This window comes from Laetiporus sulphureus (assembly GCF_001632365.1).
Source record: "Laetiporus sulphureus 93-53 unplaced genomic scaffold LAESUscaffold_3, whole genome shotgun sequence".
NCBI classification, from domain to species: domain Eukaryota; kingdom Fungi; phylum Basidiomycota; class Agaricomycetes; order Polyporales; family Laetiporaceae; genus Laetiporus; species Laetiporus sulphureus.
This window is the reverse complement of record NW_024468512.1, coordinates 821,573-848,899: the sequence shown is the minus strand read 5'-3', so window position 1 is coordinate 848,899 and position 27,327 is coordinate 821,573. Positions and strand designations below refer to the sequence as shown.

Sequence of the window (27,327 nt, the reverse complement as noted above, 5' to 3'; positions counted from 1 at the left end):
CCGTGAATTCGAAACTGCCGAAAGTGCAGTTTGAGACAATGAGGAGAGGAGAGGCATGTGCTACTGCAAGAGATTTCATGTGATCCGGACAAGGCAGCCCCGGTGATCACGACTGTCTATATGGCACCCATTATGCCGCCCCATCCGGACTCCAGCGTCCTTTCTTGCCTCCTCCTCTCCCATCGTTGTCCCCGACTTCCTCGACCAGCATGTCTCAATACAACATCCCGGTGCCGTTTCCGCCAGAAGCAGACTACAAGCGACAAAGTGCGGAGGTCCCCGGCACTCAGAGGCCTGGTCAGACAGGTGCGCACCCCTTAATCACCTTTGAGTCGTGGTCATAATAGGAACGATGTGGTCCGTAGGGCATTACCGATGCAGTGAGCTTGCATTGCACCCAATGTGGTGCGGCGATCATTAATGAGACCACACAATTCGCTTCCACCAGCCGCATATGATCTGCTGACTTTACAGTCACCTCGGACGTTCAAGACGCTCACGGAGATCTTTGACGAAGGACTCAGGCGTGCAGGAGACGGGCCCTTCCTTGGTCACCGACCTCTAGTATCTAAGAAGCCCCTTAAGTATGCTGACCATTACGAGTGGTTATCATGGCCGCAGGTCGACGTGCGCAGACGCGCATTGGGCAGTGCGGTCTACAAGCTCTTCCAGTCAGGAGCTTTGGGAGGAGGCCAAATAGACACAGTCGGGATCTGGAGCAAGAACATGCCTGGTGCGTGACACCTGTGCCATATCGTTCAAGGACCTGCGTAAATGTTTCCATGCAGAGTGGCAGGTAATTGACCTGGCACTCCAAGCTTACGGAATGGTTGGAGTCAGTTTGTACGATACGTTGGGAAAGGACTCTGTCGGTGAGACACATAATCAAGCATTCTACGCTGTAAAGCTTGACTCGCGTGGTGATCTGTCCGGCATTCAGAATACATGTGAGTAGCTAATCAATGTCGGCTTGACATGATCTCAGAGAAGAATAGCATCAATCATGCGGAAATTACCATCGTGTTTGCCACTTCGGACCATATTCCATTCCTGCTCAACATCGCGTCCAAAGTGCCCGGGCTCAAGGTGGTCGTGGCCATGGATGACATCTCCGATAAGAGCAAGGAGATTCTTGCTGCTTGGGGCAGGGAAAAGAACATCGAGATCCAGACTATGCATGACCGTGCGTGCGTGACGCCGCGCGCTCGAGCTGGCCGTACTGATATTTACATTTTCAGTGGAAGAGATGGGCGCTGGCGATCCCGTCGAGCCTATCACGGCGACGGCGGACCAGCTAGCCACAATCTGCTACACGTCGGTACGTACAGCGGCGTGAAAAATTTTATCACCGTAGCATAGAAGCTCATTTAGTTACCGGACTTGTGTAGGGCACTACCGGGAATCCCAAGGGTACGATCGCTTGAGCTTGTGGCGTTAACCTTCCCTGCATATGCTTAAATTTTGTCCCAATTCTGCAAAGGTGTCCTGCTAACCCATGGCAACCTGGCGAGCGATGTCCATTCGCAGTTGCATGCCTATAATGTACACGAAGACAGGTGTTCTATATCATATCTTCCTCTAGCGCACATCTACGAGGTGCGTCCCCCTTCCGTCAGTCTATGGATGTGTCGGAGTTGTCTGACGTGCGCCGATTTGATCCCTGAAATGTCACATTCCTCAGAGAGTCATGGCGCTTTGCAATATCGCAGTTGGCGGTCGCGTTGGCTTTTCGACGGGCGATCCTTTGCGCCTCCTCGAGGACATGCAGGTCCTCAAGCCGACTTTCGTCGCGGCAGTCCCGCGTGTCTTAAACAGGATATACCAGGCGGTCATGGTTGCCGGATCGGCACCGGGGCTGAAAGGCAAGCTGTTCCGCCATGCAACGGAGGTGAAGATACAGCGTTTGCATATCGATGGCGAGCGCAGCCACCCACTGTGGGACCGTCTGGTGTTCAAGAAGGTTCGCCTTCCGTGCTGACTTTCTTCGCGCAACGCTCATCTGGGATGGCTGGCAGGTTGCAGCTGCTATGGGCGGCAAGGTTGAGCTGATGGCCTGTGGATCGGCACCGATCAGCCCTACTGTCATGAACTTCCTGCGGATCGCCTTGTGCTGTGATATTCTGGAAGGTGTGTCACCTTGGAAACGTCTCTTCCGCGCAGTGAGCTGACACCCGTTCTAGGGTGAGCGTAGCGTTCCATTTCCATCGAATGCGCTATTGCGTGCTGAACTCCTCTTGACCACAGTTATGGCATGACAGAGAACGGTGGTACTTGCACGCATGTGTGGCCGAAAGACCCCACATCGAGCGGAACGGTCGGGCCGCCGGTGCCTAACATTGAACTTAAGCTCGTGGATGTTCCCGCGATGGGGTATACCGCACAAGACAGGCCGTATCCGAGAGGAGAGATTTGTTGCCGAGGGGACGGATGCTTCATCGGGTACTTCAAAGGTTCGTTTCTCGTTCATTCTACGGTGTTAACGCGTTGATTGTGTACGTTATGCGCAGACGAGAAGAACACCGTATCCACTATCGATGAGGAGGGATGGACACATACTGGCGATGTAGGACAGTTCGATGAATGCGGTCGTCTCAAGATTGTCGACCGCGTCAAGGTACGAATGGGGATTCTTTGCTTCTCCTTAATTAAATTCTCAATTGAACCTTGTCCTTCTTTGACCTCAGAATATCATGAAGCTCGCGCAGGGAGAGTACGTAGCGCTCGAAAACATCGAGAACGTCTACAGCTCGTGTCCACTCGTGTCACAGCTCTTTGTGCACGGCGATTCGCTGCAGTCGTATCTCCTTGCCATCGTGGTCCCTGACCCCATTCAGTTTGCCGGCTTCCTTTCGCGATTGTGGGGTGAGGCCGTGACGCCCGAGGAGGTGGGGCGGCTCGAAGAGGCACTGCGGGATCCGAAGGTCAACGCGGCGCTTCTGACGGAACTTACGAAGCAGGCTCATGCCGTGAAGCTCAGAGGGTGCGTGCTGCGTATGCTTGCTGACATCTCGGGCGGCGACAGTGAGGGACATGTGTTCTAATCCTATCTTCTGTGCAGCTTCGAGATGATCAAGCGCATCCACCTTACGCTGGATCCGTTCACGGTGGAGAATGGCTGTCTCACGCCGACGTTCAAGGTTAGGCGGTACGTGCACTTCCTTCCTTGACTCGGTCCACCTTCCCTGCATCCACTTATGCGATTCCTGGTGTATACCGTGTGCGCATGCTCATTTCGGAACTACAGGAAGGAGACCTATAACAAATTCAAACGCGAGCTTGACGCGCTCTACGACCTCCCCCCACCGCCGACGTCGGGGAAGCTCTGAACGTCCCTGTGGCGTCATTCGCCAGACAGGCACATATCGTATCAGAGTGTTGCCGTTGTCGAGTTTGGGTCATCTTCCCTGCCTGCGCTCATGTATCCCCTGTTGTAGATTAATATACTAACCTGCGCAGTGAAGCGCGGGCGTCATACACGATGTCTTCACTTGCAGATGGCAATGTTCTCATTCAATGGATCAAATGCCGCGTTTTACATGACGCTGAACGCTGAAACGCCGATGGCTCGTCCTCCGCCGTTCGTGCACATACGGCATGACAGAACCCTCGCCCGGGTTGTTCGTAACATTACTCAAAAGTGCAGCTGTCAGAATGCACCGGCGATGGAGTATTCTAGGGAACACTCGAGAGAACGCTCGATGCCTGCAAGAGATCATCGATAGATGCGTGCATTCGGTCTATAGGCACAATGGTTTGCACGGTTGAGAAAGTGAATATCCTCTAGTGTCTCCTCAGCGTAACTACATCCTCCTTCCACATGCGCATAGCATCTCCGCTTGATGCTTCTGACAGCACTATTGCTGTCCAGCAAGCAACCGCCCGTCATCCTACCCCAATCGTCTACATACCTACCAAGAGATGACCTCACTGCTCGACATCGACAGCCACAATCATGATCGCCGTCGTAGGAGCCACCCACGTACCGCGTCTAAGCCCTAGCGAGCGCGGGCCTCACTCTTCTCCCCTCAGCAATCCTTCTCGACAGTGTCGTACCGAGAAACGAAATGATCACCATGACGAGCACCCACAAATAGTGCAGGAGCACGAAGTCGAACCCGTTCGAAAACGCAAAAAGCGAACTCACGAACGCTGGGCTGAACGACCGCGCGAAGCACTGCGCGTGAGGGATGAGACGCGTCAGTTGGGTCAGGCGCGGATGACGGGAGCGCTCACCATGAAGAATTGGCAGAGCCCGTTTGTCGCACCAAGTGACGATGGGTCGGGTGCAGCCTCCTTCACAAGGATCATGCTCACACTGCACCGACCATCAATCAACCATCCCCATCCGCGTTCAGTGCAGCCACTACTCACGAATATGCCAGACATGCCGTCCTCGCCAGCCCCAACAATCCCGCAATCCCCACCCACACCATCGCCTTCGCACCCGCATTCATTACGACGCCGTCTGCCGTGCCCGCTCGCGCGATGAGGTTAAGCCCAGGCATGAGCACGTAGCAGAACGGCCAAAGTGCCATGCACGCGTTGTACATCCGCGCATGATCAAAACGACGCAGGAGGTAAGGCATGAAGAAGAGCTGGAGGAGGACTGAGGCGGCGCCCGACATCGCAAGGGCATAGCCAATTTGGTGCGTCTACGAGAGACTGTAGTTAGGTCGAGGAAAGAGAGAAGAAATGGATGATTTACCTCGAAATTGAGCCCGCCGCGCTCAATAGCGGAGTACGAGAACAAGACTGAGAATAGAAAACAAGTCAGCATTCCAACGAAATCTATGATGCAGCAAACACTTACCAAATGTCACGTCGAACCCCGTGTTTCTGCAAGTAAGCAGAATCGGTGCGCATATCAGTCCAGTCGCTCGCTTGCCTACAGCATTCGAGCCACTCACAGAAATGACAGCGCAAACCCACTCAAGCACAATGCCTTGACGAGCGGTATTGATAGCAGTGCACGCACGCCCGCAGGCTCCGCCGGCTTCTCAGGATCGACGGTCCCATGCTCGGAGCCCACCTGCCTCATCGGCACGTACTCGCCGTTGTTCCGCTTGCTGGGCAACGTCTGAGTCACATTGCACGAAACGTCAACAACACGTAAAAGAATGTGAATTCACTACGCAAGCGAGATGGACGGATGCGCGTACCTCTTCGAGGAATAAATAGACCAGGGCCGCGCCGGCGAGTGAAAGACATCCCGCGACGAAGCACGGCAGGAAGTACGGATAGGCGCGGAGGAACTCGTAGTCGAAGAAACTGGGGAAACGTTCCGCGGGTCTGGAGAACGTCCCGCCCAACAGAGGTCTATGCGCCGAGAAAAGATTTAGGCTACAAGCTCTTCACGTCGCCTGTACGACGCGCGCTGCTTACCCGATGATTGCACCCAAAGGCCAGAAGAGCCCATAGATAGGGAACGCGACCGCCTGGTTGGTCGCGTCGGTAATCTCTCCGAGGACGGAGTGTATTACGGCGATGTTCCCAGAAAAGATGCCGGCTAGCCGAGCGCAAAGAAGGCGAGCGTGAGTGCGGGATTAGCGCGGGGGATGGGCTAGAATGTGCAGACGGCTCACCAACGCTTCTGGCGAGGAGGACACCGCCGAGGCTGTGGGCGAGCCCAAGAAGAATGGTGGAGACGCCAATGCCCAAGATGCCTGCCAGCACGACTGGGCGGCGGCCGATCCTATCTGCTGAGCGCGTCAGTCAAACCAGAATGTGAGTATATGCGCGCGACGCACCAGAGACGCGGGCCCAGTGATAAATGCAGCAGAGTTGCGAAACGGCAAAGCTGCTCTCCTACAGAACAAACACACACGGCGAAAGCTGAGCACGCGGGATTCTCACCACGGGGGGCGGGTGAAGAAGAGTGTGGGGAGCTCACCACCAAACCGCTGTAGAAGCCGATCTTGGAGGGGTCATTGGTGAGGTGGAGGCGGTCCATCATCTCGTTCACGTAGGGGAAGATCTGGGTGAAGGCAATGGGGTCGATGAGGCGGACGGAACAAAGGGTGAAGAGCTGGGCCTTTGGGAGGGGCGTGACGCGTTGTGGGTCATGAAGGCGGAAGGGCGAGCGCGGGCGAGCTTCGGGGTCGTCATTCACGTAGGGAAGCTTGCGATCATCGAGGGCGGCGTGGCTGGGGCCGACGTTAGCGAGCTCGTGCTCGTCAAGAACGCGGCTGCTCGCGCCCGTTTTGGCGGTGGAAAGGGAAAAGACCACCATTTAGCGGCTCTAGCACTCGGGGCAGCTGGTGGACGCTGGCAGAGGGAGCTGGCTGGAGGAGGAATCAGCAGGCCGGTATCTTATAATGAAGGAATGGTGACGTGCCAGATATCGAGATGGTGGATCTGATTCACGGGCATAATCATTTACGTGTGCGGAACCCGCTGTTTGTTCGGAAGTGGTTCTTTCTGAGCAGGGCTGGCACGGTGCATGCTGGATGGGACGACCTCGGAGCCGCGTGCACGCGAAGAAGGCGGCGATGTTGTGTGGAATGTCGCCGCGAAAGAGCGCGTGGACGAGAGACGCGGTGGGCGATGTGCTCGTCCGGAACGACGGCCTCCGCACGGGCGCTAGGCACGTCGGTCGAGGCTCATCCCGTGACCGCGAGCGACCAAGCACGCACAAACAGACAGCCACCGTCACCAGGACTGGGCGGTGACCCCGTTGATCGTCGTCTCTCGCGAAACACTTGTTGCCCGCACCTCATACCCATCCCCTGATCGCACCGCTTCCGCATCCATCATGAACTATACTCAGGCACCCGACAATTTTGTCGTCGTCGCTCCCCGCCCCGTCCGCCTCGCTGCGCCCGCAGCATCGTCCTACGCTTCCTTCCAGCATGCCATCCACCGCCCGCAGACCCGTGTCGCTAACAATGTCCGTCTCGTTGCGGACGGCGTTGACCTCCTCAAGCTAGGCGAGGAGCCTTTCGATGTGCATGACGATTTTGCTTCATCGACGAAGCTTGCCCCACCCGACTCCTCTGATCGCGAGTCCCTCTCCCCGCGAGCGTCACCCAGGTAAGCCGCCCTCCTCTGCTCTGGTGGCCATGCTACAGACACCTTACGATCGCTCTGATCACTGTCTGTCTGTATAACCAGCGCTGTGCCTGGTGCGTCCGTATCACGAGCCTATCGCTGACCCATCTCTCCTCCATTCAGATCGAGCCTGCCCTCCGAGGCTCTCGAAGAGTTTCTCTCCATTCTGCAATCTTCCACTCTCTGCTTCCCTCCGACATCACCCATCCTCCGCCCGAGCAACACCAACCTCAACACGCCACACACCTTCTTCTATGCGCGCTCATCCAGCCTCAGTCCGGGCCTCTCTGACCACGGGCTCGGCCTGACGCTGTCAGACACCGCAGCAGAGGACGGTACTGCCCCACCCTACCCATTCAAGCTCCTTGGGAGCGCCCCGCTCGGTTCGTGCTGCACTTTTGTTCTCTCACCCGGACGAGTCGCTTGCTGACATCTCTGCTCCTGTGTGTGATGGCGGTGGTGGTGCGTGCATCGTTTTGTCGTATGTGCTGCAGCCTCTCCCGTGTCGCGTTCGCACACGCGTAACCCCTTCCAGCGCCATCCGTCATACGACACGGCCTCTACAACTATAGCGGGCCTTCTGCGCCCGCTCTCCATCTCTCCGAGCCCTGCATACGGAAACTGTTCTTCAACAGTTATGGCGCTGTCGCCGGCGACGGTGCCTCTCCCTCTGCCGACGCCGGATGAAATGGAGACTGAAACGCTCTCGTGAGTCACGCGGACTCGGAAGGGAAAGCGGACGGCGGTGCCTCGTCTTTGGATTTACATTTTTTGTTCTCCCTGTGTTGTTTATTCTAACGTCCTCAGATGTCCAGGATATAGTGAACCCGCCTTGGTGGTGCTCGATTTATATTGTTGTTTACGGCCACTATCTTTACAGTTTTCAACATACACATCTTGTACCATCAGCTTTGTTGTTTCTAGCATATTCTCCGCTAATTGATGGCGCTTCAGTGCGCCCCACTTTATAACATTCTGTTTTGTACCTCGATTCTTTCTCGTCATTGTTCTTGTCCGATCCCTCATTGCTTCTCACCGCCGCGTGCAGTTAGTCCCAGTCATCGCCTCGCTTTGTATACCAGGATGGAGTGGTTTCCTGCGTGTTTGCCTGCTTGCCCATTGTTCGTAACCTTTGTACGGTTTCCTTGCACAATCTACCGCATATCTGTTGTATAGTGACACTTGACCATCTCCCCTACTTCTCGTCCGCCAGCCGTTCGGATCTACAACCTCGAACCTCGAGGGTTGCCGGTGAGTGGCAGTCTTGTGGGGCGTGTACTCATGTCAATGGATGGGCGGCGCCCTGTGTGGACTGAACGGGCATTGCAGCCTCCTTTGCAAAACTTCATCCGGCCGAAAGTTGATCAGAGGGCTCGCTCAGACCAGCGACAGCGGGAATCCTCGTGTTTCACTTGAGTCTCTCACAGCTCGTCAGCGCACCGAAGGGTCAGGTATAGGATCGTATCCACTAGCGCAATTGTCGCAAACCGAACCATTAATTCATTGATGTTCAGTTTCGGTGCAAGGTGAGCCATGATTGTCCTCGCCTTGCGTCTTCGGTGCGTTGATCGGCCTTGAGTCCATGAAGCAAACAGGAGTTGCGTCCTTTCCGCCATTCCGCGCCAGTTTCTATAGCAAGCGAGTGCATGCTGACGATCGTTTCGGATGTGCTCTCGGTCGAAGGTCGGGTGCGAATGCCTCAGGGATACACAAACAGTTCACAGGAGTAGACGTCTCATGAATTAAAGTATTTATGGTCATGTAAAAAAGCGAAACGCCTCAGTTTTCTCTTCGCTATCACGTATGATGATATCTAGCGCATCCGTTCGCCATCGAGGTGCCGAGTCCATCAGGTCTGCCTCGGTGTTGGCGCATCTCGACGAATGCATAGGCGAGCGAGGCAAGAAGGAGGTTTCGAAGAAAAGAGTCCGAGGCGTAAAGGAGGGGAGGAGGACCAAGGCAGATGCTGCTTCCCTGAATGACGAGAGCGGCGACGAGACGTCTGGCTGGTCCAAACCGTCGTCCTCTCCGAGCTCCTCTACCACTTCTGCGTCTCCATCGAGAATGGGATCACAGCTGTCGGACTGTCCGCCAGACATGCATATGGGAAGAGGCGAGGTTCTCCGGCTAGCGATCCTCCACTCTATCACCCAGGGCAACTTCGTCGACACTGAGTTCCACCTGTTCTCTCGTCTCCGTCAGCATGCAGATGGTATGGAGGTTTTCGGTCCGCGCGTGGCTTACGCGAATAGTGCTATACTCAGGAGAGCCTCACCCGAGCTCAACAGTTGTGAGTGCTATTAGTTCTGCATGTATATCGTTATCAAGGTATAGCGTACTGAGAGAAGGCGTTTGATAGTACTGGCACGCGTTGACGACGAGGAATCGCAGAGCCGACATTACTGCCTACCTGCTGAAGAGTATGGGTATGAGGATGATAGCGATCTGGAGGATGACGACCAAGACGAGGAAATGAGCGCAGGACATGCTTCGCGTGGTGACAAGCACACAGCTGATGCGTACGAAGAAGAGAATGGTATGCATGGAATTGCAGATGCGCGCATGGGCCGAGTGGCGGTCATGCACGATGTGGCATTCAAGACATGAGTACGTTCGTGGGGCTCCACGCTATACAAACACTCATAACGGCGTCGGGCCGCAGATGGACGGCGCTCGTCTCGTATCTCTACACTAACGAGGTTTCGTTCGCTCCTCTCCGCTCGTCGTCGGCGCGCACAAGCAAAGGTAGAACTTCTGCTATGCACGAGGGATGTAAGCCCCACAAGACTGTGTCGTGTTCGCCAAAGTCTATGTATAGACTCGCTGAGAAAGTACCTCCGCGACTCGCTTGTCCACAGCTGCTCGTACGCTGACAATCACTCTGGCATGTCCTCGTAGTACGGTCTTGCCGAGCTTAAACAACTGGCGCTGAACAACATACGCGCGCAGCTGTGCGTCCAGAACATCCTCGTTGAGCTGTTCTCCGACTTCACGTCCAGGTGAGACACCAGTTCGCATGGGTTCGCACGTGTATGCTCATGTTCTATTCCTCCACTACGTAGATACCTCGAAGTCCACCAGCTTGAAGTGGATTTCTTCTGCAAGCAATGCGTCCGCCCGGACGTCATGGCTGCCCTACCGCGGTTTCTAGACAACATGTCCGGAGGGTGCCTCCCGCAGTGCAGCGAAGTGCTGCTGTCCATCATCCTCAGTCTCACAGCCAAGGGTCAGGGAGTCGCATCGAAGTGTGGTTCGGCTCGTAGATTGTCTTAGGCGATACTAGCAGTGGCTTCCTCGGATCGCTACGTAATGTTGCGAATATTTGCGTGTCGAAGCGCTCCTTCGTCGATGGCTCGCTGACCACGCCTGCTTTGTTCTGTCAAATTAGCCAATGAGACTGTATGCGATCGTATCTGTCTCTTTCTTGATGCCGAACAGCCATCTGCTAACGGGTGTATCAAAGCGCGTATCATCTTACCAATTTTATTATCTTCAGTCCGTCGCAGCGTACAATGGGCCGAAGGCAAGTACTGGTATTTCTATCGTGGGTGTTCCTTTTTCATGACATCTAAGTGCATACTGATACACGTGTCAGCCGAAGTCCTACGACTTGGTGGTACGGCTTCCTTTATTAGTGACATATGTGCCTTCTGCTCTGTCCGAGCCGCGAGATCGTCATTTTTGTAAGAGTTGAACGCCTTACGGGGCAAACATTGTCCTGACGCTTGACACCTCGCGTCCGCCACGTTGTAGGGTGGCGACGGTGGCCTTATTATCCGACCTCGCATTGCCGTTGCCTCGACTCTCCTGTCGGCCACAAGCTCAGGTGCAAGTATGAGAGAAAAGGACAAAAAACGCAAGCGCGCGCCAGTCGCCCTTTCGCCCCCAGTCGACATCGGAATGTCCGAGGGTCGGCGCATATCCGCTGGGTCGCCACATTTATGGTCCAACGAAGGGCAGCCCGCCGAGAGTGGCGACAATGCGTTCTTCATCAGTGGCACGAGGGCCGATGTACGAACACCACCACCTCCAACAAGAGAAGAAGCATTTCGACTCGCGATATTCCGATCCATGGACGTTTGCAGCTTTGTCGACACGAAGTTCCTTCTTTTCACTCGGCGCTTTGATTCTGAATCCGATACATTTGTACACGAGCTGCGTCCTGTTTTTGCTGCAAGCGCCACGCTTACCAATGCCTCCCCCGAATTTGACAAGCGTGCATGGATCATCCTACATCTCGAGACAGTTACTGTGACGCAGCTCGGGAGGCGTAGTGTTGACTAGTGGATTGATGGAAAGTTCTCTAACAAACATCGTAGATGATATTCCGGAATTTGCGAACAAGCGATTATCTGCTGTGGAATACGGATACGAGTCAGATAGCGATCTCGAGGACGAAGAGCGGGATTGGGCTATTTCAGATAGTGGCGCAGTTGAGGATCGAGAAGTGAGGAAAGTGCTTGAAGAGAAAGAGCGGCAAGCGACGCCCAGAGCGGAGGTGGCCACGAAGTCAGACATAGAGGACACAACGATGGCTGTAAGTGTTAAAACCATGGATTGAAGACCGATCTGGAAATGTTGGGGCAGGGGACAGGCAGAGAATCATCTATACTGCTCGCCAGCGGGAATGACACCATGTCGCCAAGCGTCACGATGATAAAGCCAGTATGCGTTGGCCGGACAATTTTTGTACATGATATGGCATACAAGACGTAAGCGGACCTGCACTTGAGGAATTAAAAAACCAACATCACTTGTCCATTGAACAGGTGGAAAGCTCTTATTGCCTACTTGTATACAGGGCATATAGAGTTTGCTCCTCTTAGGTCATGCTTGCAGAGTGCGAAGGCCGAGGGAAAGACTGCGGCACCGCCCCTGTACCCCGGGGTCAAGTCTCCGTCATGTTCACCGAAATCTATGTATAGACTTGCGGACAAGGCATGCATACCTTTCAGTTCGACGTGCATTGCTGTAACTCATCACATGCAATCTGCACTATAGTACGATCTGCCGGAATTGAAGAAATTAGCTTCCGAAAACATTCGATCTCAGCTTTCCGCTGAGAATATACTCGATGAAGTGTTCTCCGAGTTCAGTTCCAGGTCACATTGATTTGTTGTCCTTTGTGCTTCTCTAATTCTTGCGACAACCTAGGTATCCCGAAATCTATCAACTAGAGGTTGCGTTCTTGGTCGCCAACTGCGGTCATCAAGGCGTAAAAGATGCGCTACCTAACTGGATTGCGGCAATAACGAATGGGCAACTTCCTCATACTAATGATGTCTTATCGACATTCATCTCGGAGCTGATCAGTCGGAGGCGTCATGACTCATCTCATGAAGTGTGTAGTACCAACGGGCTGACCTTTTGGGCAGCATGAAGAACGTGATCATAGGCTAGGCTTATCGTAGCTGCACATACGGACAGGTTTATACAGTGATGACCACGTCCATGTTTTTCTCGGGTTCCGTTACTAGCAGGGTGTATGCGTGCCAGTGTGTCAGTGAAATTGTGCGACTGCACGCCGATGATGGTGGCCATCAACAATATGTGTATGCAGAGATACCTCCGGCCCTACCAGCAGCGCCAGAGTTATTTCGCCTGTCGTCGCTTCCTCAGAAAAAGGCGATTTAATAGGTCTGCCTGAGACGAGCCCGAGGCTGCCCGAGGGCAGGATGATGATGAGATTTAGATCTCGATCACACTCGCAGAGATATTCTAGGGCGCTTGTACTACTACGGTCACACAGCATTAGACAGTGACAGTTGGCAAGATACACATCATCATCATAGCCTCAAGCCGCCAACTTGAGGTGGTCAACTTGCCGATTCGACATTCAAGCCGTGTCGCGATCAATGCCTAACTCCTCTGCCAATGACAGTCAAATCAGAAAATCAGCCGTAGGTAGCAAATTCCAATCGTTCATTGCATGCATGAACTTCCGCTGTTCAGCTACCCGATGGCAGAAGCACCAAGTTTAAAGACTGGCCTGTTTCTGATAGTTTCTGCACTTCTGTTGCTTATTTTCGGAAGTTACGCGACGTTCTTCGAAGCATTCCATCATCAACATCAAACGGGGATCTGGGTGAGTGTAGAGTTTCAAACGCTGCTACACACAAGACATGACGACAAGGGCATTCCAAATGCCATCTACAGCTTGTGGATATCCTCGCTCAAGACGTTTATTACAAGTACTTCTTCATACTTCTCATACCGACTACGTCATATTTCGTGATTGCCAACTGGGTAGGATGGCAATATTATCGCAATTCTTAGTCGCATAAATTGCCCCTTCGAACGCTCCGACTCTGACAATGAGTCTACTAGCGATATTTTGTCCCATGACCTACTCAACTCTACCATCGACAGCGAATGCGGCAATGTGATGGGACTACCAGCTATTCCGCGATCCTGCTTCTTTTTGCTCCGGCGATCATCTCCGCCCCTTCTTGTCACCAACGTTCTCCATATTATCCCACATATCATCGTCAGCTTCATTCTCGTCGTCGTCGCGGTAGTTGGCCGGAGGTTGAACTTGAAGGCCTTCCGCAGCTTGATCCCATATGACCACTGTAGGTATCGTCTTCATGTAGAGCTTGTCTAATACATCCCCTTTGTGTTCCTGTTGTGCACCTGCTTGTGATGGCGGAGCCAATGTACTATGAAGGCGTAGGAATCGGTCCTGCGATACAGAGGCAAGGAGTGAAGGCGACGGCGCTATCGATGTTATGGCGCCAGCAAGACCTAAGAGAACAAAGCGTTTGTTGAGCTGATAGACAGATAGATAGAGGAATTTAGGTTGACCTTTATAGCCATAAACGACGCGTCCGTTTCGCATGTCCAATGCAAAGAGATTACATGCACGGTCTGCCACAAAAACCTCGCTGTCAAGACCTAGCATTAGCTGGGCGGCTACTTATTTGGGATTGGCAAATACTTGCTTCTCAGACAGCCCCTTTTCGACGATGCTAACACCGCCGACCTTCCCGAGCCCTTTCCAATCGGCAACCGGCCGCCTCGCGGCTCGTGTGTCGTAGCGGCGAACATTTCCGGCTTGCGTTCCAGTAAGTAGATGGTGATGGGAAGCCGAGAGAGAAGGATGAAGATAGGTAAGAGCGGTAATATGGACGGGCTGACGTAGGCTCAGGCCGTCGTTAGGCACCTGTGGCATAATGGTTTCCAGTCAAACAGAACTTGCACGAGGCTCAGCTATCACGCACATTTTTGGCTCTCCAGACTTCTCCGGGTAAGAGCTGCTCTCCTCGATTTCTCTTTCTTGTCTCGTTGCTGTTGCTTGCTTCGTCTCGAAGTGTAAAGGCTGTCTCGGTGCTCCATACTGATAGTTCCACCTCGTCGCCGCCATATGCAAACGTTTCGGCATTTGATGACATGCGCCAGTCAAACAATCTCATGGGAAGCGCGGCGGTATGGGTGCTGGCACCAACGTCTTCGTGAGGAAGTACGGTTGACCGGAGGGCGCCATTGGATGTGCAGGAGAACACACGCCTGTGGAGCCGCACATAAGCTGAATATCATCAAAATTGCTGAAGCACTGCCAGTGCAGCTCACCGTCCCGATATCCCAAGCCCGATATAACGTTGTTCGGGCTTCAGCCGAGTTTCTATCCACTCGTGTAGAGGCTCAGCAGACACGGCAGTGGAGTCGACAGTTCGCACGTATACAAATCCATCACTGTGCGCAGCGGCTATCTTTCCTTGAGCACATGCTTGTAAGCAGATAGGCAAGGAAGCAGCTCAAGTTGAATTGTACCAGGGGTTTCGAGTCGACCCGAGAAATGGCTAGTTTTTGGATAGGATTCGGCTTCTCTTCCACCGCGCCCGACAGAAGTGTTGTCGATTGAGCCTTCCATTCCTTCGAATCATATCCCTGAGTGTAGTTGATAGCCTTCAAAGCACCGAGCACGTCTCCTGTGAAAAATCTAGGCATAGCGGTGAAGAGAAAACCTGTGTGACGCCGCCGCCACTTTACACGTTACACCGCGTCTGATGACTGTGATCGCCGTGAGGCCGACTTGCCCACATACCACCAGGCGACGACACCAATGGATGGCCCACTGAAAGAGCTCACGAAGCTAGAGGAATTGACTTCAAATGCTTCTGCAAAGGGGAAGACTCCTAGTGTTAATGACTCCCTTGATTCACTGTTGCAATCGCTCCGCGAAGTGCAAGATCGGCTCAAGGCCGGCACCGTGACGGATGAGACACTCACTATCCTCGCAAAGACAGTGGAAACAAAGAAGATGGAAGTAGATGAGAGGCAAAAGGAGGCTTATAATTCCCTAATGAAGGTGGGCAAAACGCTCGACAAGGTGCGTTTCTTCATAAGTTGTGCTTCAGTGTATCTCAACAGACCGAGCCTAGAAATTCTCCACAGCACTGCCATCGTATCCTCCTATGTTCACTTCACCAGAAGCTAATGCTGCTCTGGAACACTCCATTGCGTTACACTTCCTCCGAACTGGTCAATTCCACACGGCACAGACCTTCATTGAGGTAAGACACACCACATCTGTCTTATAAAGCTATTTGTGACAATTTCCTTAGGAATCTGGTGTTGAGATAGACTCGGAAAAGCAAGCAAATTTTGCTGAATTATACCGCATTATGACGGCTCTGAAGTATCAGAATGTCGGTCCCGCATTGGAGTGCGTTACATGACATTCTAGCGCGATCATGAAGCTTAATTTCGGTGCAGATGGGCGGCACGAAACCGTCACTTCCTTCATCATCACTCCTCGTCTCTTGAATTCTTGCTTCATCGTTCACAGTTCATGCGTCTTATCCTCACGTCACATCCCCCGGACTATTCTCCTGCACTGACATACGCAAGAACGGTGTTCCCTCCCTTTTACTCTCAGCACGAGCCGGAGATACGTCGTTTGATGACTTGTATGCTCTATCTGCCTCTGGCTCGTCTACAACTATCACCCTATGCGGACCTGGCTTCTCCATCGCTACATTCCGATCTAGAGCCTATGTTCGCGAAGGAGTACTGTGCAAGTCTGGGCATGAGCAAACAAGTCCCACTGAGAGTCGTTGGAGATATTGGAGGAGGAGGAGCGCTCGCGCGAATTGAGAAGGGCCGGAAGGTCATGCGCGAACGTAAGAGTGAATGGAGTCGTACTGACGAGCTACCAGTTGAGTGTTATGTCCCGTCACATTTTCAGATTTTGGCTTGCTTACATCAGCATCCTAGATTGAAATATCCTTGCCACCGGAGAACAGATATCATTCGATATTTGCATGTCCGGTTTCGAAAGAACAGTCGACAGAACAGAATCCACCAATGATGATGAGCTGTGGGCATGTCATCGCCAAGGATAGTTTGCAGAAACTAAGCAAACCCGGAGGGTGCGTGCTCTGATTTTACTACCATAGCAGCTTCTCATGAGATGCTTTATAGTCGTGTCAAATGCCCGTATTGCCCTGTAGAATCACATATGTCAGACGCCCTCAAAGTGCACTTCTGAGCAAAGCATGCTACCGTCATGCATCCTGGACGATTCCATCCTTTGTGTGCCATGGAACCCTGTACTTATATATCGATGATGTATATAATATTTCTCCACCGCTGTCTCGGATCCAGGCAGGTACAGAACAGGACTGTGGCCACCGTGTCACGGTGCACGTGCTTTTGGACGCGTCGCGTTTTGGCAACGCGCTTGCGGTCGTTGAACACGCCGTCTGGTGACTGGTCACTTTCCTCGCCCTGGGTTGGCTATCTCCTGTACTCAAGTAACTGAACGCTCGTCTGATGTCTCAGTTCAGACCTGCACGCGCCTCTCCCAGGTTGAAAAATGACCCTGCTCATGCGGCCGCTCTTGCCAAGGAACTCCTTGACGAATCGCGGTCTTCATCTACCCAGATCCCAGAGTTTGCTGGATTGACTCCTGAAGACGTCGAGTTCATTGATACTGTCATAAATCGCGCACCAGCCACAGCTACTACGTTCTTGACAGTATTCAAAGCGTACAACGACGTACTGCAAGAGCGCGGTTTAGACCCGCAAGAGGAGGTAGCATACTACGGTAAGCTCCTCAAGCTTGGTACGCTTAAAGGAAGGAATTGGGGCGAGAAATGGAACACCATCAAACATCAGCAGGGATATGCTACCCGCGCTGGGAACGACAAGGGACAGATCCCGCGAGCGACTCAGAATACTCCTGCACCGTCGAAGGTAGTAACTACGCGACTTACCACAGGTCTGCGTAAGGCACCCCCGGAAGACACACTCACTCTCCATTCATATCCCGACCCTAGCGATGCAGAGACAACCGATTGGGAGTCAGTCAGCCAGGTAGGGCCTCGACACCATGATACGCCACGACCCGTGCGAAGGACGATCTCGCCCACTCTGACAACTACCACAAACTCCCTGGGTTTGCATACAGGTCCACCCTCGGCGCATGTCCTGAAAGATGGGTCCAGAATGCGCGGCTCTTCCAATCATGTTTTTTCTCACTGGAACGATGAAACATCCGAAGGTCCGAGGCCCACGACTGCTACAACTTCCACTATTCCGCCTTCCTATGGTGCTGCAATACGTGACAATGCGCCTGCGAGGTATTTCCCACGTACTGCCACTCGTGGGGCAGTCATGTATGCTCCGTCCATGCCATCATCCTCCTCAACTGCGGTGCGCTCAGTACTGCCACGAGACAATGATCGCAAAGCAAACTCCATCGATGAAGACGAAGCGTGGAACAAGGTTATGGAAGTTCAGGACTGCAAGGAGGCGGACCGTTTTCGGGAGGACAAATTGATAGAACGCTGCTGGGACATATGGAGACAGGGCTACGAGTGGATCATCGTACGTATATCTCTTTCGTATGATCTTCTGATCTCACAGTCCGGACCGGTATGCAGACTACGCATGATCAGATTGTTCATGCGCGCGATACAGTGGTCCTCCGCAGGGCTTACAAGCGTTGGCGCGGGCATCTCGCCGACCGGCAAGATCTTTGCCGACGCGTTGCTTCTATATCCGACAAGCGGCGCATGCAAACTGCTTTGGAGCTTTGGAAGGTCAAACTTAAAGAGAAACAACAAGCGGACTGGCGGAATGCAATGCGTACCAAAATGAGAATGGTGCGCGAACGCAGGGAAGCGTCGTTGCTGAAGGAAGCCTGGACAAAGTGGCGGAAAGCACATCAGCTGCAAGTTGCAGAGCAGTACCACTCTCGACGTCTTGCGGTTCGATTTTTCAGCATTTGGAAGACGCAACTGGCACAGTTGGATGAGCTTGATGCGGCAGCCGAACACTTGCTATACGATAGACAAGAAAGGTCTCAGGAGAGATACTTCGACCTATGGAGACGGGAAATGGTATTGCGCAGAACGGAGCGGGAGATGACGGAGCGCGTAAATCTGAGGATTATGGGACAAGCACTGGACGTATGGAAGCAGCACCTGTAAGTTTCCTCCCGATTATCAATTTCTCCACTCTAGATAATGTTTCCCTGCATAGGAACGAGAGTCAGACTGCAGACACATTTCATGATTTGATTATTAAGAAGCGAGCTCTCGCGGCTTGGAAGCGGGCCAAGGCTAGAGTACAGGTATGCTTCATAAAGTTGTACGTTTTCATTACTGCGCTGATATTCGTATACGTAGTCACTGGAGAGCAAGGCGTTGAAGCATCTGGCACGTCAAGATGATCTTCTCATCCGTGCTGTCATGAGAGTATGGAAAGCTCACGAAAGAGGCAGACTCTTAGAGCGTGTCAGCAATTCTAGGGTGCTGAAACAAGTATGGGTAACGTGGAAAGAACGCCTGCGCCGTCAGCGAGATCTTGAAGGTTGTGCATGCAGTATCAATATCTTACGCTCGCTAATCATATACAGGTCTGGCGTTGGCTTTCTCTATGAGAGCACATTCGACACTCGCGTCTTCATCCCTGCAAAAGTGGCGTCAGGCATACAGCGCCCATCAGAACGCCCAAGAGTTCGCCGCAGAGTACTTTTCGAGACAACTACTTGTTAAGACAAATTTGACATGGCGTCTTCACCTGCGAGCCAGATTCAAACTAGCAAAACAAGCTAGGATAGTCAGCAAGCTGATCATTCAACGGAAGTACTGGAAGAAATGGGTGGAGCATCTAGCGCAGAGGAGGCTGCAGAAGAGGCTGAAGGAGTTCGAGAACGGCATGGCGCGAAGGTACTTTGAGGGTGAGTTCTGTCATCTACGAGTAGGTGTGGTTGAATAAAATCTCTGTTTATTCAGTATGGCTCGAGACTGCCAAGAAAAAAAGACAGCTGAAGATGGCTGAGGAGATCATGCGACAACGCATCCAAATGGTACGTAATTCCTGCTTTGTTTAATTCTTAAATTCTCATTCTCTTCGACAGCGCTTAATGGCAGGCGCTCTCAGTCGCTGGATAAATCGTGTAGTTGACATCAAGGACAGAGAGTTGCAAGTCAATCAAAGAGTAAGAAAAAAGATGCTTATGTAGGTCTATCTCTCTCGTTCAAATTCGACAGCTTATCTATATGTATGATGCAGAATCGCATGCAAGAAGTGGAAGACAGTGTGCATACGCCATGTGGAAGAGCTTAGCCTCATGGAGAGCTATCAGGATGTCAAACGGGAAGGTACATACGCGCCGGAGAGCGTTCGCTACTTTGAAGCTCATGTGCTTCGCAGAAATGATGCGTCGAATGTTCTATCGCTGGCTGACAGCTGCCAGGAAGGTCCGACATAGGCGACTGCACTTGCAGCAGAGAGAGGAAGAATTGAAGCTGACTGTGGTGGCGGCTGCATGGGACAGGTGGCGAGAGCGATTCCAGGACATCAGGCTGCAGCCTATGGCAAGTGATCTTGGTATGATTATTGCACACGAAGCTCACACTTATTGTAGGCGGACGATTTCCTTCTGCAGAAGCAGAAAAACATCATGTTTCGTGCTTTTGGCATCTGGCATGCGAAGACTAGGGTAAGAGCGATATTAGCTGATTTGTGGCTTGCACTGATGTGTTATATCGGGCAGTCGCTTCCTGCTGTTCGTCTGCATGCATATCATACGAAGATCAAAGCTTGGAGCGTCTGGCGCGATGCTATGCCGAGAGCATTACAAGCTAAGGCAGCCCGACAAATGGATCGTACATCCGTGCTAGGTATGTGCATTGCATGCGACTTGAGCAGATCGGCCTGATTGTGTCATGGCCTAGCTCAAGCATTTGAGAAATGGCAGAAGGCGTACAAAACAAAGATTGAGCTCAAGGCTGTTGCGTAGGTGTAATATGCTAACCTCATCTATCATCACTAACCTAGCCCCGTAGACGAGCACGATATCTTCGCCTACCGAGTGCGGCACCCCGACAAGTCATTGAATATCCTCGGCCTAGCCCAACGTCTCAAGCATCTGTAGCAGCGTATCCCCTCTGGAAGGCCAATTCCGGTGGCCCTACCAAGGGGGTTGAACGCATCACCTCAGACGCTCCTGTCTCTGCAGCTAGTGCTCCAAGATCCTCTGCAGGACGATCTGGCATTGCCAGTCTTTTGTCAACAGACGCGAGAACTGCTGAGAGGGCCAGAAGGAGGATGACCGACCATAACACAGCGGCTGGGTCTTCGCGGCCGAGACTATCTGTCCGTGCGAGCAGCCCTGCTCGCTCTCAACCATCTTATGGGCGAGCGGCACGAGACACAGACGGCTCATCACCTCGCGCCAGTCCCTCGGCGGTGTCTACAGGCGAGATCGGTAGAGGCAGCCTATGGCACGAATTGAGAGACATGCAACTCAGGTCGAGGACCTCGAAAGCTCTTTCCGAGCGGTCCTTTCCCCGATAGTAAACCTTTACAAGATATGACAGAGGGCTAATTTATTGGAAGTCATCTATTTGATACAGTACAGGGACCATAAGCATGTGCATTCATGGGACCTCAGATCGATGCTTTGGTACAAGAGAATGGTTAAGCTTCGCGACCGTGCCGGACGAATGGATATCTACCGCCCACCGATCTTGCTCTTCCAGGTATGAGCTTTCTCAAACCCATTCTGGCCGAGTTGATCTTCCAATGCGTTCAGCATGAGGGAAAATGCTTAGATAATCGCTGTACACTCACAGTCAATGAACGTTGCCTGAATCTCTTCGCGACTGGTCATGACGAATGGGCCGTATTGTACGACTGTCTGATCCAGGGGCTCTCCAGCGATCTATGAAGCCTCGCTTAGTATCCAGCCATGAAATGACCGGTTGCGCGCGCACCAGTACAGCTTCAGTATTGTCCTCTGCCGCAGTGAGCTGTACGCCCGTTTCGTTCGCATCACCAGAAAGAACGAGCGTGTGGAAAGCCTCGTGCACGTTAGGCTCCGAGCCGACCTTCAATGAGCCCTTCAAGCCTGGAGTAGTGCGGGACTGTCAACACACGTATGACTTCACTGCAAAGGATTTTGCTCACTGTAGATGAATGACGTCCATCCCGCCGCTGAAGCACAACATAAGCGTTTTCACATTCGCACTGTGAACTGGACTCACGGATGTCCTGGAAAATAGTTGTGTCCTTCTTGTCGAAAATGACATGGAAGTACCAGCAGCCTCCGAGCGGTCGGACGGGAGACTCAACATCATGGCTTTTCCCGCTGATCACTTTGATACTAACAGGGCCGTCCGGACCCTCGGGATACGCAGTAGGGATCCTATATATGGAACTTCAAGACGTGGATGCCAGGTACGTGTCGTGAAATGTGACGAACTCATGAGGTTCAAGTTCCTGGTATGTGGGCTCAACCATCTTGTATCTCTTCGGAAGATCAATCCAAAGCTGAAGGCCGCGAGGGTTGGGATGGCCCGGACCATGCACAGGCATTTCCGCATGGATGACTTGCAACTGACGTTAGTTGGCGCTTTAATATGCATGCTAGACAACTCACTGCCACGACCCTGTGGTGAGCATGGCTATGAGAGCTAGTACAAGAGAGAAAGGACATGCGCTTACAGCACACATCCATTGCACGCCTCCGGCCACAATCTTGCCCTTGTGGCCTGCGGAATCCTCGTGTTGGAAGCTCCTGGAAGAGCGGAGCATTAAATAACCAATTTCATCACGACTGGGTCAGAAGCTAACCCCTCCAGCATGTATGTCACCGTTGCTTGGCCGCGATGAGGATGGTCAGGGAAACCCTACACGAGCTGTCAGAATTGACGCCTTGAAGCAACTTTAAGTGTTCCTACCGCGCCTGGCGCTACATTGAAATGATCGAGCATCAGAAATGGAGTGAGATTCCGGAGCTTTGGGGTGCCTATTGAACGCCTGACTAGAGCACCCTCACCCTGTGCTCAATATCATAAACTTTAGCATCTCTTTCACATAGTATGAGCAATTCACCTCGGGGGTCTCAACGGCCAGGACTTTCTTCACAACGCGCCTCGGTACTGACGCGAGAGACATTTCAGACGCTTGTAAATAGTTCAAAGGTGAAACAAGAGATGAGTCTGTGGGACGTAGACCGTAAAAGTGAACCGAAGCTGCGAGAGAAAGACAATAAGCGACAGAACGCAGAGACGATGAATTTATACGTACACCAAGAGCTACGGCACCTTCGCCGAGCTGCTTATGTACAGCGAGCGGGACAGAGATGGAGAAAATATCGCTTGGATAGGCAAGTCATTGTCAGCGGTTTACAGGCGGTTGCCTTGTCGGGCACGATGGGCGCACCCCTCCGCGCCAATTCCGCGCGCCTGTAATCACGTGCTGGGACAACCTTGCTCTTTAGGACCATAGGACCAGCCGCCCACTGCTGACTCTGCGGCGTACACTTTCATAACCCGGCTAGTACTGGAATTTCAGCGGTCGTCTGATAAGTTTAGCACTACGAACGTGCGCCCGCCAATAGGCCGGAGGACGTCAGCGACTGAGGATGATGAAGTTCGAACTGCATGACAAGCCACCCACCGTCATGTGCAGGCAGAGACCTCGTTGATCTAAGCCAGGAGGGTTGTATAGGATGTACCCCATCTCTGTCTGGTGAAACGTGTGACTCGAAAGCAAGGAGTCCGGAGCTACATCAATGCTGAGGCACGAGACAAAGTTGCAACGTGGTGGAGCCAGTGTTGCTTTGCTATCGAAACACGGAGTCGAAACCTGTTCAAATGATAGAAGTGGATCATACCTAATAAGGATTTCGATGCCTGGGCTTTCATAGAAAGAGTCGCAACGGCACGAACGCGCTCAACGGACATCATGAGCGCGGCCACTCCCCGCAAGGTATACAATACGCACTCGCAGAGCTTCCGCTCCAACTGCAGATGTTCGCCATAATGACTTCACGTGAACGAAAAGTGAACCTTGACGAGCGAAGGGCAGGTGGCTGCGCTGTTCAAGCAATCCACCGGCACTTGGAACGTGTCCACAACACTGCCACTTAATAAGGATTGGATTTTGACAGTGATAGTTACGATTGCGTCGACCTCGTGAGGTCCACCTCTACATCACGCACACCGGATCAGCCGAGCCGGTGCTACAACGGCCGCCGTTCACGGTTCTGACCGTATAGGAAGAAGAATGTTTCGGTAAAGCTGTGGATGAGTTGCTGCAAACATTTGCAGAAGCACGCTCAGAAAGCACTGACGAAGAAAGCACTGTAAAACTGGACGGAGCTAAGTAGGCACAACACGATCACGTGCCTAAGTGCAAAGTACTTCACGCGTCGGTCGGAGACCAGCATCGTTTAGTTGCATTCCGAAGAGTGGCTATAGTGTGGCTTTTTCTATGAGCTTGAAGCCCGCATTCTCAACCAGCACGACAGCGTCATCGACGCCCCGGGTAAGCATGCAAGCTGATTTGAATGAAAGAAGACCAGTATCCATTCCAAGAAGTTAAGTTAGGGGATGCTTCAACGAGGCAGTATGAGCGGCCCTCAGGATACTGATGACTATATGGCGTCCCAGCCGATGCAAGGTCTCGTATGCCAATTGGATTCAATCCGGAGCGGGTTACGATCAAGGTACCCTCGAATTCTCAAAGTCCCTTTACACTATTGAAAAAGCCCGGAAGGTACTGGGAAAATCAAAGAAGCATATAAGGTAGGATTATCTGAGGGGCATTGTCTCCCGTGCTTGGCCGTAGTGCCAACAGTGCAGCAAGATTAATTGAACCCGCCCAAGAATTAGAATATGAGAACATTCACTGGAGACGAACAATCCCGAGCCGTAGGATTCGACTGAGAAGCGGTATATGATGATGCCTTTAGCATAACAACAGAAATCGGACTCTGAGACTGGGGGAAGAGCGCCTTGAGCTTAAGCGCCCACGTATCGGAGATTATACTGGCCAGGCGCTTTATTCGATCGTTTACAGACCTCAATTCGCAGGTTAAACCTTCTTGTACTACCGCGGGACATCTGCTTGCTCTTTGTCTCCTCTCTCTGCTTCCGGTGTGACGGTCGCATTTTTGTCGTGTCAGATGAACGATAATTCGAAACTCGCTCTTGCATCTCAGCTTGGCGACCTCCTAGCTCGTCTGCCGCTCAACCAGCCCGATCAATGGCTGGAGATCCAGCGAACAACGCAGAAACTGGCTGATGACCTCCGGGTCAAGGATGGTCAGCGTCGAGTTGCTCCTTTAATGATCATGATGTACATTTAAGTTGTGCGTCTTCCTGTAGTTCAACAGCAAACAGCATTAGGGAAGACGCTCCTCCCGCAAACGCTTACTTCTCTTATAAAGAGCGCTATCGGCTCGGACGGTGCTGGTGTTACTGATGCATCGCACAAGTCAGCGATGTTTGAGATCCTCCGGGTTGGCGCAAACCTGTGTATGGACCACGGCAAGTCCGTCCGATTGGCGGTCGCGACGATGTCATAACCAGATTACGATCCGCCATTAGATGAAAATAGAGGTCATCTGCTAGAGGCCGGATTCCCGCAAACGGTGGTCACTTTGCTGGAAGGTTATGCGGACAGAGTGCCCTCTGATTTCGCAGGACCCATGGCTCTGTCCATGCAGGACTTGAAAGTTGTCAAAACTTCGATCGGATTCCTGCTCAATGTCAGCATTGGATACGGTATGGGATATCTAATTGGGAAATAGCCATTGATTTGATTCGACTTGTGCTTCCTATGCAGAGGCGGTGAAGTTCCGGCTCATTTCATTAGAGGCCGCTATGACCATTCTTAAGTTGTCGATGGCTATCTATCCTCCTGGGTCGTGGCTTTCCTCGCACGTCTTCTTGGGTCCCGATCTACAAACTGAAGAAGACATTCTGGAGTCATGGAACCTGCGAAGTGGTTTGTCGAACTGGGCTTGGAGGGCAATCTCTGAGCTGCGTGACGACGGGGAGGAGAATGGTCAGCCTTCTATCTAGCATTCCGCGCGTACTGAGTTAACGCGTATGTCCAGCCCAGTCGCGATCACTCTTCGGGCCAGATGCACTCCCATTCCTGGCCCGACCACTACAGGCATTCGTTCCACCCTATCCAAGTGCTCCACCTTTGTTCGCTGCGTCGCCAGCCCGTCGTTCCTTAGTGCAAGCAGATTACGATCTATTGGAAGAGGTGTGCGGCGTGTTGGAATCTCTCTGTCTGGACGTGGAGGATGTACGGCTCTCCCTTGCACGAGGGCTGACGTTCCCTGCCGAACATGGAGGCGTTCCATGCTTGGCGACTATGCTCACATTCGTGGATAAGGCTGATTACCCACCATATTGGTCTTCGGAACCTTCCGCTGAGCGAGCAGCGATGGAGAAGAAATTTGCTATTTGCAAAGCGGCCATCGTGAAAGCGGTGGTAGAAACTGCTGGAGAAGATAAGAATGCGGACATTCTGTGGGATGATTCAGATCCCGCCAAACCTGGAGGAGAGTTCATCAACACTATGGTGCAATGGATACGTGCGCACAAGGATCCGAAGGAGACAAATAGGGACGATTTGATCATCTGCGCAACGCTCAGCTTGGGTAACCTTGCACGGCGAGGCGAGTTGTCATGTTCAGCTAGATGAAAGCTCATCCTGACCTGAAAGTACTACTGCAGACGCTCACTCGACTGCACTCATACAGCCGCCGATCTCTCTCGCACCCGATTTGGCTACGATCCTCGAACCTGACACCGATATCAAGGTAAAGCATGGTGTAGTTGGACTATTGAAGCACCTCGCCCAGTCGGCCGGGAACAGAACCGCGTTGGGTAAAGCACAGATCATACAGAAGCTAGCATCCTCTCAAGTCTGGGGAGAGAAGGCGGACATCGCAGAGTTGGTGCAAGTGTCTGCAATTGGCACAGCCAAACACATGTGCAATGGGGATGGTCAGGATGCACTGCCTCGTTGCCTTCATTTTCTGACGTAACCTGTGCTCTTCTCGATCACAGCCGAGAATGCGTTAGCCCTAATTGCACCGCCTTCGGGCAGTCCGGCACTGTCGGGCATGGATCAGATCCTCGCACTAGTCCGCCGTTCGGATTCAATTGCCGTAAAGAGCGAGGGCACGCGTGTACTCGTCAACGTCATCAAGGCTCTTTGGTCGAACGACGTGGTGTCCAAGGATGGCAAGGCGAAACGGCAGAAAGCCATGGCAGTCGTTGCAACTCCTGCAACTGCCTCTGCCCTGGCACGGCTGATTGGGCGGAGCAAACGGTATCCGATCCTCATCAATGAAGGCGTGGTGGCTTTGTCTCTTCTCAGCATGCACATTAACGGCGGTATGTTGCTCCTCATGATTTGAGCATCGCGACTAACCTCTTGTTGACTAGGTACAATGGTGCTTGACGCTATCCTCAACCCTTTGCCGAGCGAGGTTATTCGTTCCACCCTGTCTCTCTCTCAGCCGGCGTCTGCCATATCGTCAGACGGCTCCCCAGTTGCAGACCTACACAGCGCATTGGACATGCTCGTGGTGGTGCTCAAGAATACCGATAATAATTTTGCGGTTGAGATCAGCGCCAATGTGTGTGCACTTCTCGGTCAATTGGGCAGGAAAGGCGTTGTGAGTCCGGACAGAGTTGATGATGTTGCGAGGATGAAGTTGTGCACCAAGGAGCTTCTCGAGACTGCTGCTGCCAACAGGGATGGCGGTGCAAGGATGCTGAGTGCTGCTGCCAAGAGGGCTCTGGAGGCCTTCGCTTGATTCGCGAGTAGTCTCAGCTGCGGATTGTATTTTCTACCCGTATAGATCTAAATCTAGGATTGTAGATTGGATTCCCGCCGAGCGTTCGATGTATTCTGTCATCGGGTAGTCAGTAATTGTCTTTTTTGTACGATCACCGGTCGTAACAATAAGGAGTATTGTCTGTTGTCGGCATCTGACGATGCTTCCACATCCCT

General features: G+C 52.6%; 11 protein-coding genes across 11 annotated transcripts; 8 read left to right on the top strand and 3 right to left on the bottom strand.

Moving 5' to 3' along the window:
• Positions 1 to 144: 144 nt before the first annotated feature.
• On the top strand, positions 145 to 3,548 carry LAESUDRAFT_720634 (acetyl-CoA synthetase-like protein). Its single transcript, XM_040907852.1, has 16 exons — positions 145 to 306; positions 366 to 380; positions 449 to 733; positions 789 to 872; positions 941 to 947; positions 996 to 1,183; positions 1,239 to 1,318; positions 1,389 to 1,410; positions 1,481 to 1,596; positions 1,682 to 1,960; positions 2,016 to 2,127; positions 2,244 to 2,450; positions 2,508 to 2,614; positions 2,685 to 2,980; positions 3,059 to 3,145; positions 3,245 to 3,548. Exons 1-16 carry the CDS (start codon positions 210 to 212, stop codon positions 3,324 to 3,326), a joined length of 2,064 nt encoding a protein of 687 aa, XP_040769148.1. The 5' UTR covers positions 145 to 209; the 3' UTR covers positions 3,327 to 3,548.
• Positions 3,549 to 3,894: 346 nt separating this feature from the next.
• On the bottom strand, positions 3,895 to 6,365 carry LAESUDRAFT_692222 (MFS general substrate transporter). Its single transcript, XM_040906117.1, has 11 exons — positions 5,891 to 6,365; positions 5,748 to 5,805; positions 5,583 to 5,696; positions 5,383 to 5,506; positions 5,160 to 5,340; positions 4,908 to 5,077; positions 4,811 to 4,836; positions 4,706 to 4,752; positions 4,372 to 4,652; positions 4,234 to 4,315; positions 3,895 to 4,174 (listed from the first exon to the last, which is right to left on the bottom strand). The coding sequence occupies exons 1-11, from the start codon at positions 6,227 to 6,229 to the stop codon at positions 3,989 to 3,991; spliced, it is 1,608 nt and encodes a 535-aa protein (XP_040769147.1). The 5' UTR covers positions 6,230 to 6,365; the 3' UTR covers positions 3,895 to 3,988.
• Positions 6,366 to 6,701: 336 nt separating this feature from the next.
• LAESUDRAFT_720632 (uncharacterized protein) lies at positions 6,702 to 8,208 on the top strand. Its single transcript, XM_040907851.1, has 3 exons — positions 6,702 to 7,029; positions 7,171 to 7,430; positions 7,542 to 8,208. Exons 1-3 carry the CDS (start codon positions 6,752 to 6,754, stop codon positions 7,757 to 7,759), a joined length of 756 nt encoding a protein of 251 aa, XP_040769146.1. The 5' UTR covers positions 6,702 to 6,751; the 3' UTR covers positions 7,760 to 8,208.
• Positions 8,209 to 8,702: 494 nt separating this feature from the next.
• LAESUDRAFT_268448 (uncharacterized protein) lies at positions 8,703 to 9,392 on the top strand. Its single transcript, XM_040901789.1, has one exon. It carries the CDS (start codon positions 8,851 to 8,853, stop codon positions 9,349 to 9,351), a length of 501 nt encoding a protein of 166 aa, XP_040769145.1. The 5' UTR covers positions 8,703 to 8,850; the 3' UTR covers positions 9,352 to 9,392.
• A 329-nt stretch (positions 9,393 to 9,721) lies between these two features.
• On the top strand, positions 9,722 to 10,557 carry LAESUDRAFT_268755 (uncharacterized protein). Its single transcript, XM_040901791.1, has 3 exons — positions 9,722 to 9,878; positions 9,946 to 10,046; positions 10,110 to 10,557. The coding sequence occupies exons 1-3, from the start codon at positions 9,807 to 9,809 to the stop codon at positions 10,318 to 10,320; spliced, it is 384 nt and encodes a 127-aa protein (XP_040769144.1). The 5' UTR covers positions 9,722 to 9,806; the 3' UTR covers positions 10,321 to 10,557.
• LAESUDRAFT_268489 (uncharacterized protein) lies at positions 10,446 to 12,669 on the top strand. Its single transcript, XM_040901790.1, has 8 exons — positions 10,446 to 10,591; positions 10,643 to 10,730; positions 10,801 to 11,317; positions 11,367 to 11,584; positions 11,635 to 11,759; positions 11,817 to 11,985; positions 12,049 to 12,149; positions 12,202 to 12,669. The coding sequence occupies exons 2-8, from the start codon at positions 10,689 to 10,691 to the stop codon at positions 12,425 to 12,427; spliced, it is 1,398 nt and encodes a 465-aa protein (XP_040769143.1). The 5' UTR covers positions 10,446 to 10,591; positions 10,643 to 10,688; the 3' UTR covers positions 12,428 to 12,669.
• Positions 12,670 to 13,006: 337 nt separating this feature from the next.
• LAESUDRAFT_642514 (uncharacterized protein) lies at positions 13,007 to 13,323 on the top strand (the record flags this gene model as incomplete). Its single annotated transcript, XM_040903733.1, has 2 exons — positions 13,007 to 13,132; positions 13,204 to 13,323. 2 exons carry the CDS (start codon positions 13,007 to 13,009, stop codon positions 13,321 to 13,323), a joined length of 246 nt encoding a protein of 81 aa, XP_040769142.1.
• Positions 13,219 to 14,994, bottom strand: LAESUDRAFT_671347 (uncharacterized protein; the record flags this gene model as incomplete). The annotated part of the gene is made up of 6 exons (XM_040905459.1): positions 13,219 to 13,791; positions 13,852 to 13,931; positions 13,989 to 14,209; positions 14,268 to 14,553; positions 14,617 to 14,756; positions 14,818 to 14,994. The coding sequence occupies 6 exons, from the start codon at positions 14,992 to 14,994 to the stop codon at positions 13,481 to 13,483; spliced, it is 1,215 nt and encodes a 404-aa protein (XP_040769141.1). The 3' UTR covers positions 13,219 to 13,480.
• Positions 14,995 to 15,109: 115 nt separating this feature from the next.
• On the top strand, positions 15,110 to 20,299 carry LAESUDRAFT_734266 (uncharacterized protein; the record flags this gene model as incomplete). The annotated part of the gene is made up of 17 exons (XM_040910497.1): positions 15,110 to 15,376; positions 15,429 to 15,560; positions 15,612 to 15,712; positions 15,763 to 16,204; positions 16,264 to 16,422; positions 16,933 to 17,877; positions 17,934 to 18,478; positions 18,535 to 18,625; positions 18,681 to 18,864; positions 18,911 to 19,234; positions 19,290 to 19,363; positions 19,415 to 19,515; positions 19,570 to 19,658; positions 19,711 to 19,811; positions 19,925 to 19,999; positions 20,054 to 20,180; positions 20,235 to 20,299. The coding sequence occupies 17 exons, from the start codon at positions 15,110 to 15,112 to the stop codon at positions 20,297 to 20,299; spliced, it is 3,822 nt and encodes a 1,273-aa protein (XP_040769140.1).
• A 635-nt stretch (positions 20,300 to 20,934) lies between these two features.
• Positions 20,935 to 22,660, bottom strand: LAESUDRAFT_268223 (uncharacterized protein). Its single transcript, XM_040901788.1, has 12 exons — positions 22,591 to 22,660; positions 22,396 to 22,535; positions 22,242 to 22,340; positions 22,135 to 22,190; positions 22,006 to 22,078; positions 21,941 to 21,950; positions 21,764 to 21,890; positions 21,546 to 21,706; positions 21,469 to 21,495; positions 21,276 to 21,409; positions 21,133 to 21,223; positions 20,935 to 21,078 (listed from the first exon to the last, which is right to left on the bottom strand). Exons 2-12 carry the CDS (start codon positions 22,456 to 22,458, stop codon positions 21,014 to 21,016), a joined length of 906 nt encoding a protein of 301 aa, XP_040769139.1. The 5' UTR covers positions 22,459 to 22,535; positions 22,591 to 22,660; the 3' UTR covers positions 20,935 to 21,013.
• Positions 22,661 to 24,472: 1,812 nt separating this feature from the next.
• LAESUDRAFT_734264 (uncharacterized protein) lies at positions 24,473 to 27,130 on the top strand (the record flags this gene model as incomplete). The annotated part of the gene is made up of 8 exons (XM_040910496.1): positions 24,473 to 24,611; positions 24,675 to 24,836; positions 24,897 to 25,073; positions 25,135 to 25,356; positions 25,409 to 25,981; positions 26,040 to 26,312; positions 26,376 to 26,705; positions 26,757 to 27,130. 8 exons carry the CDS (start codon positions 24,473 to 24,475, stop codon positions 27,128 to 27,130), a joined length of 2,250 nt encoding a protein of 749 aa, XP_040769138.1.
• Positions 27,131 to 27,327: the final 197 nt, after the last annotated feature.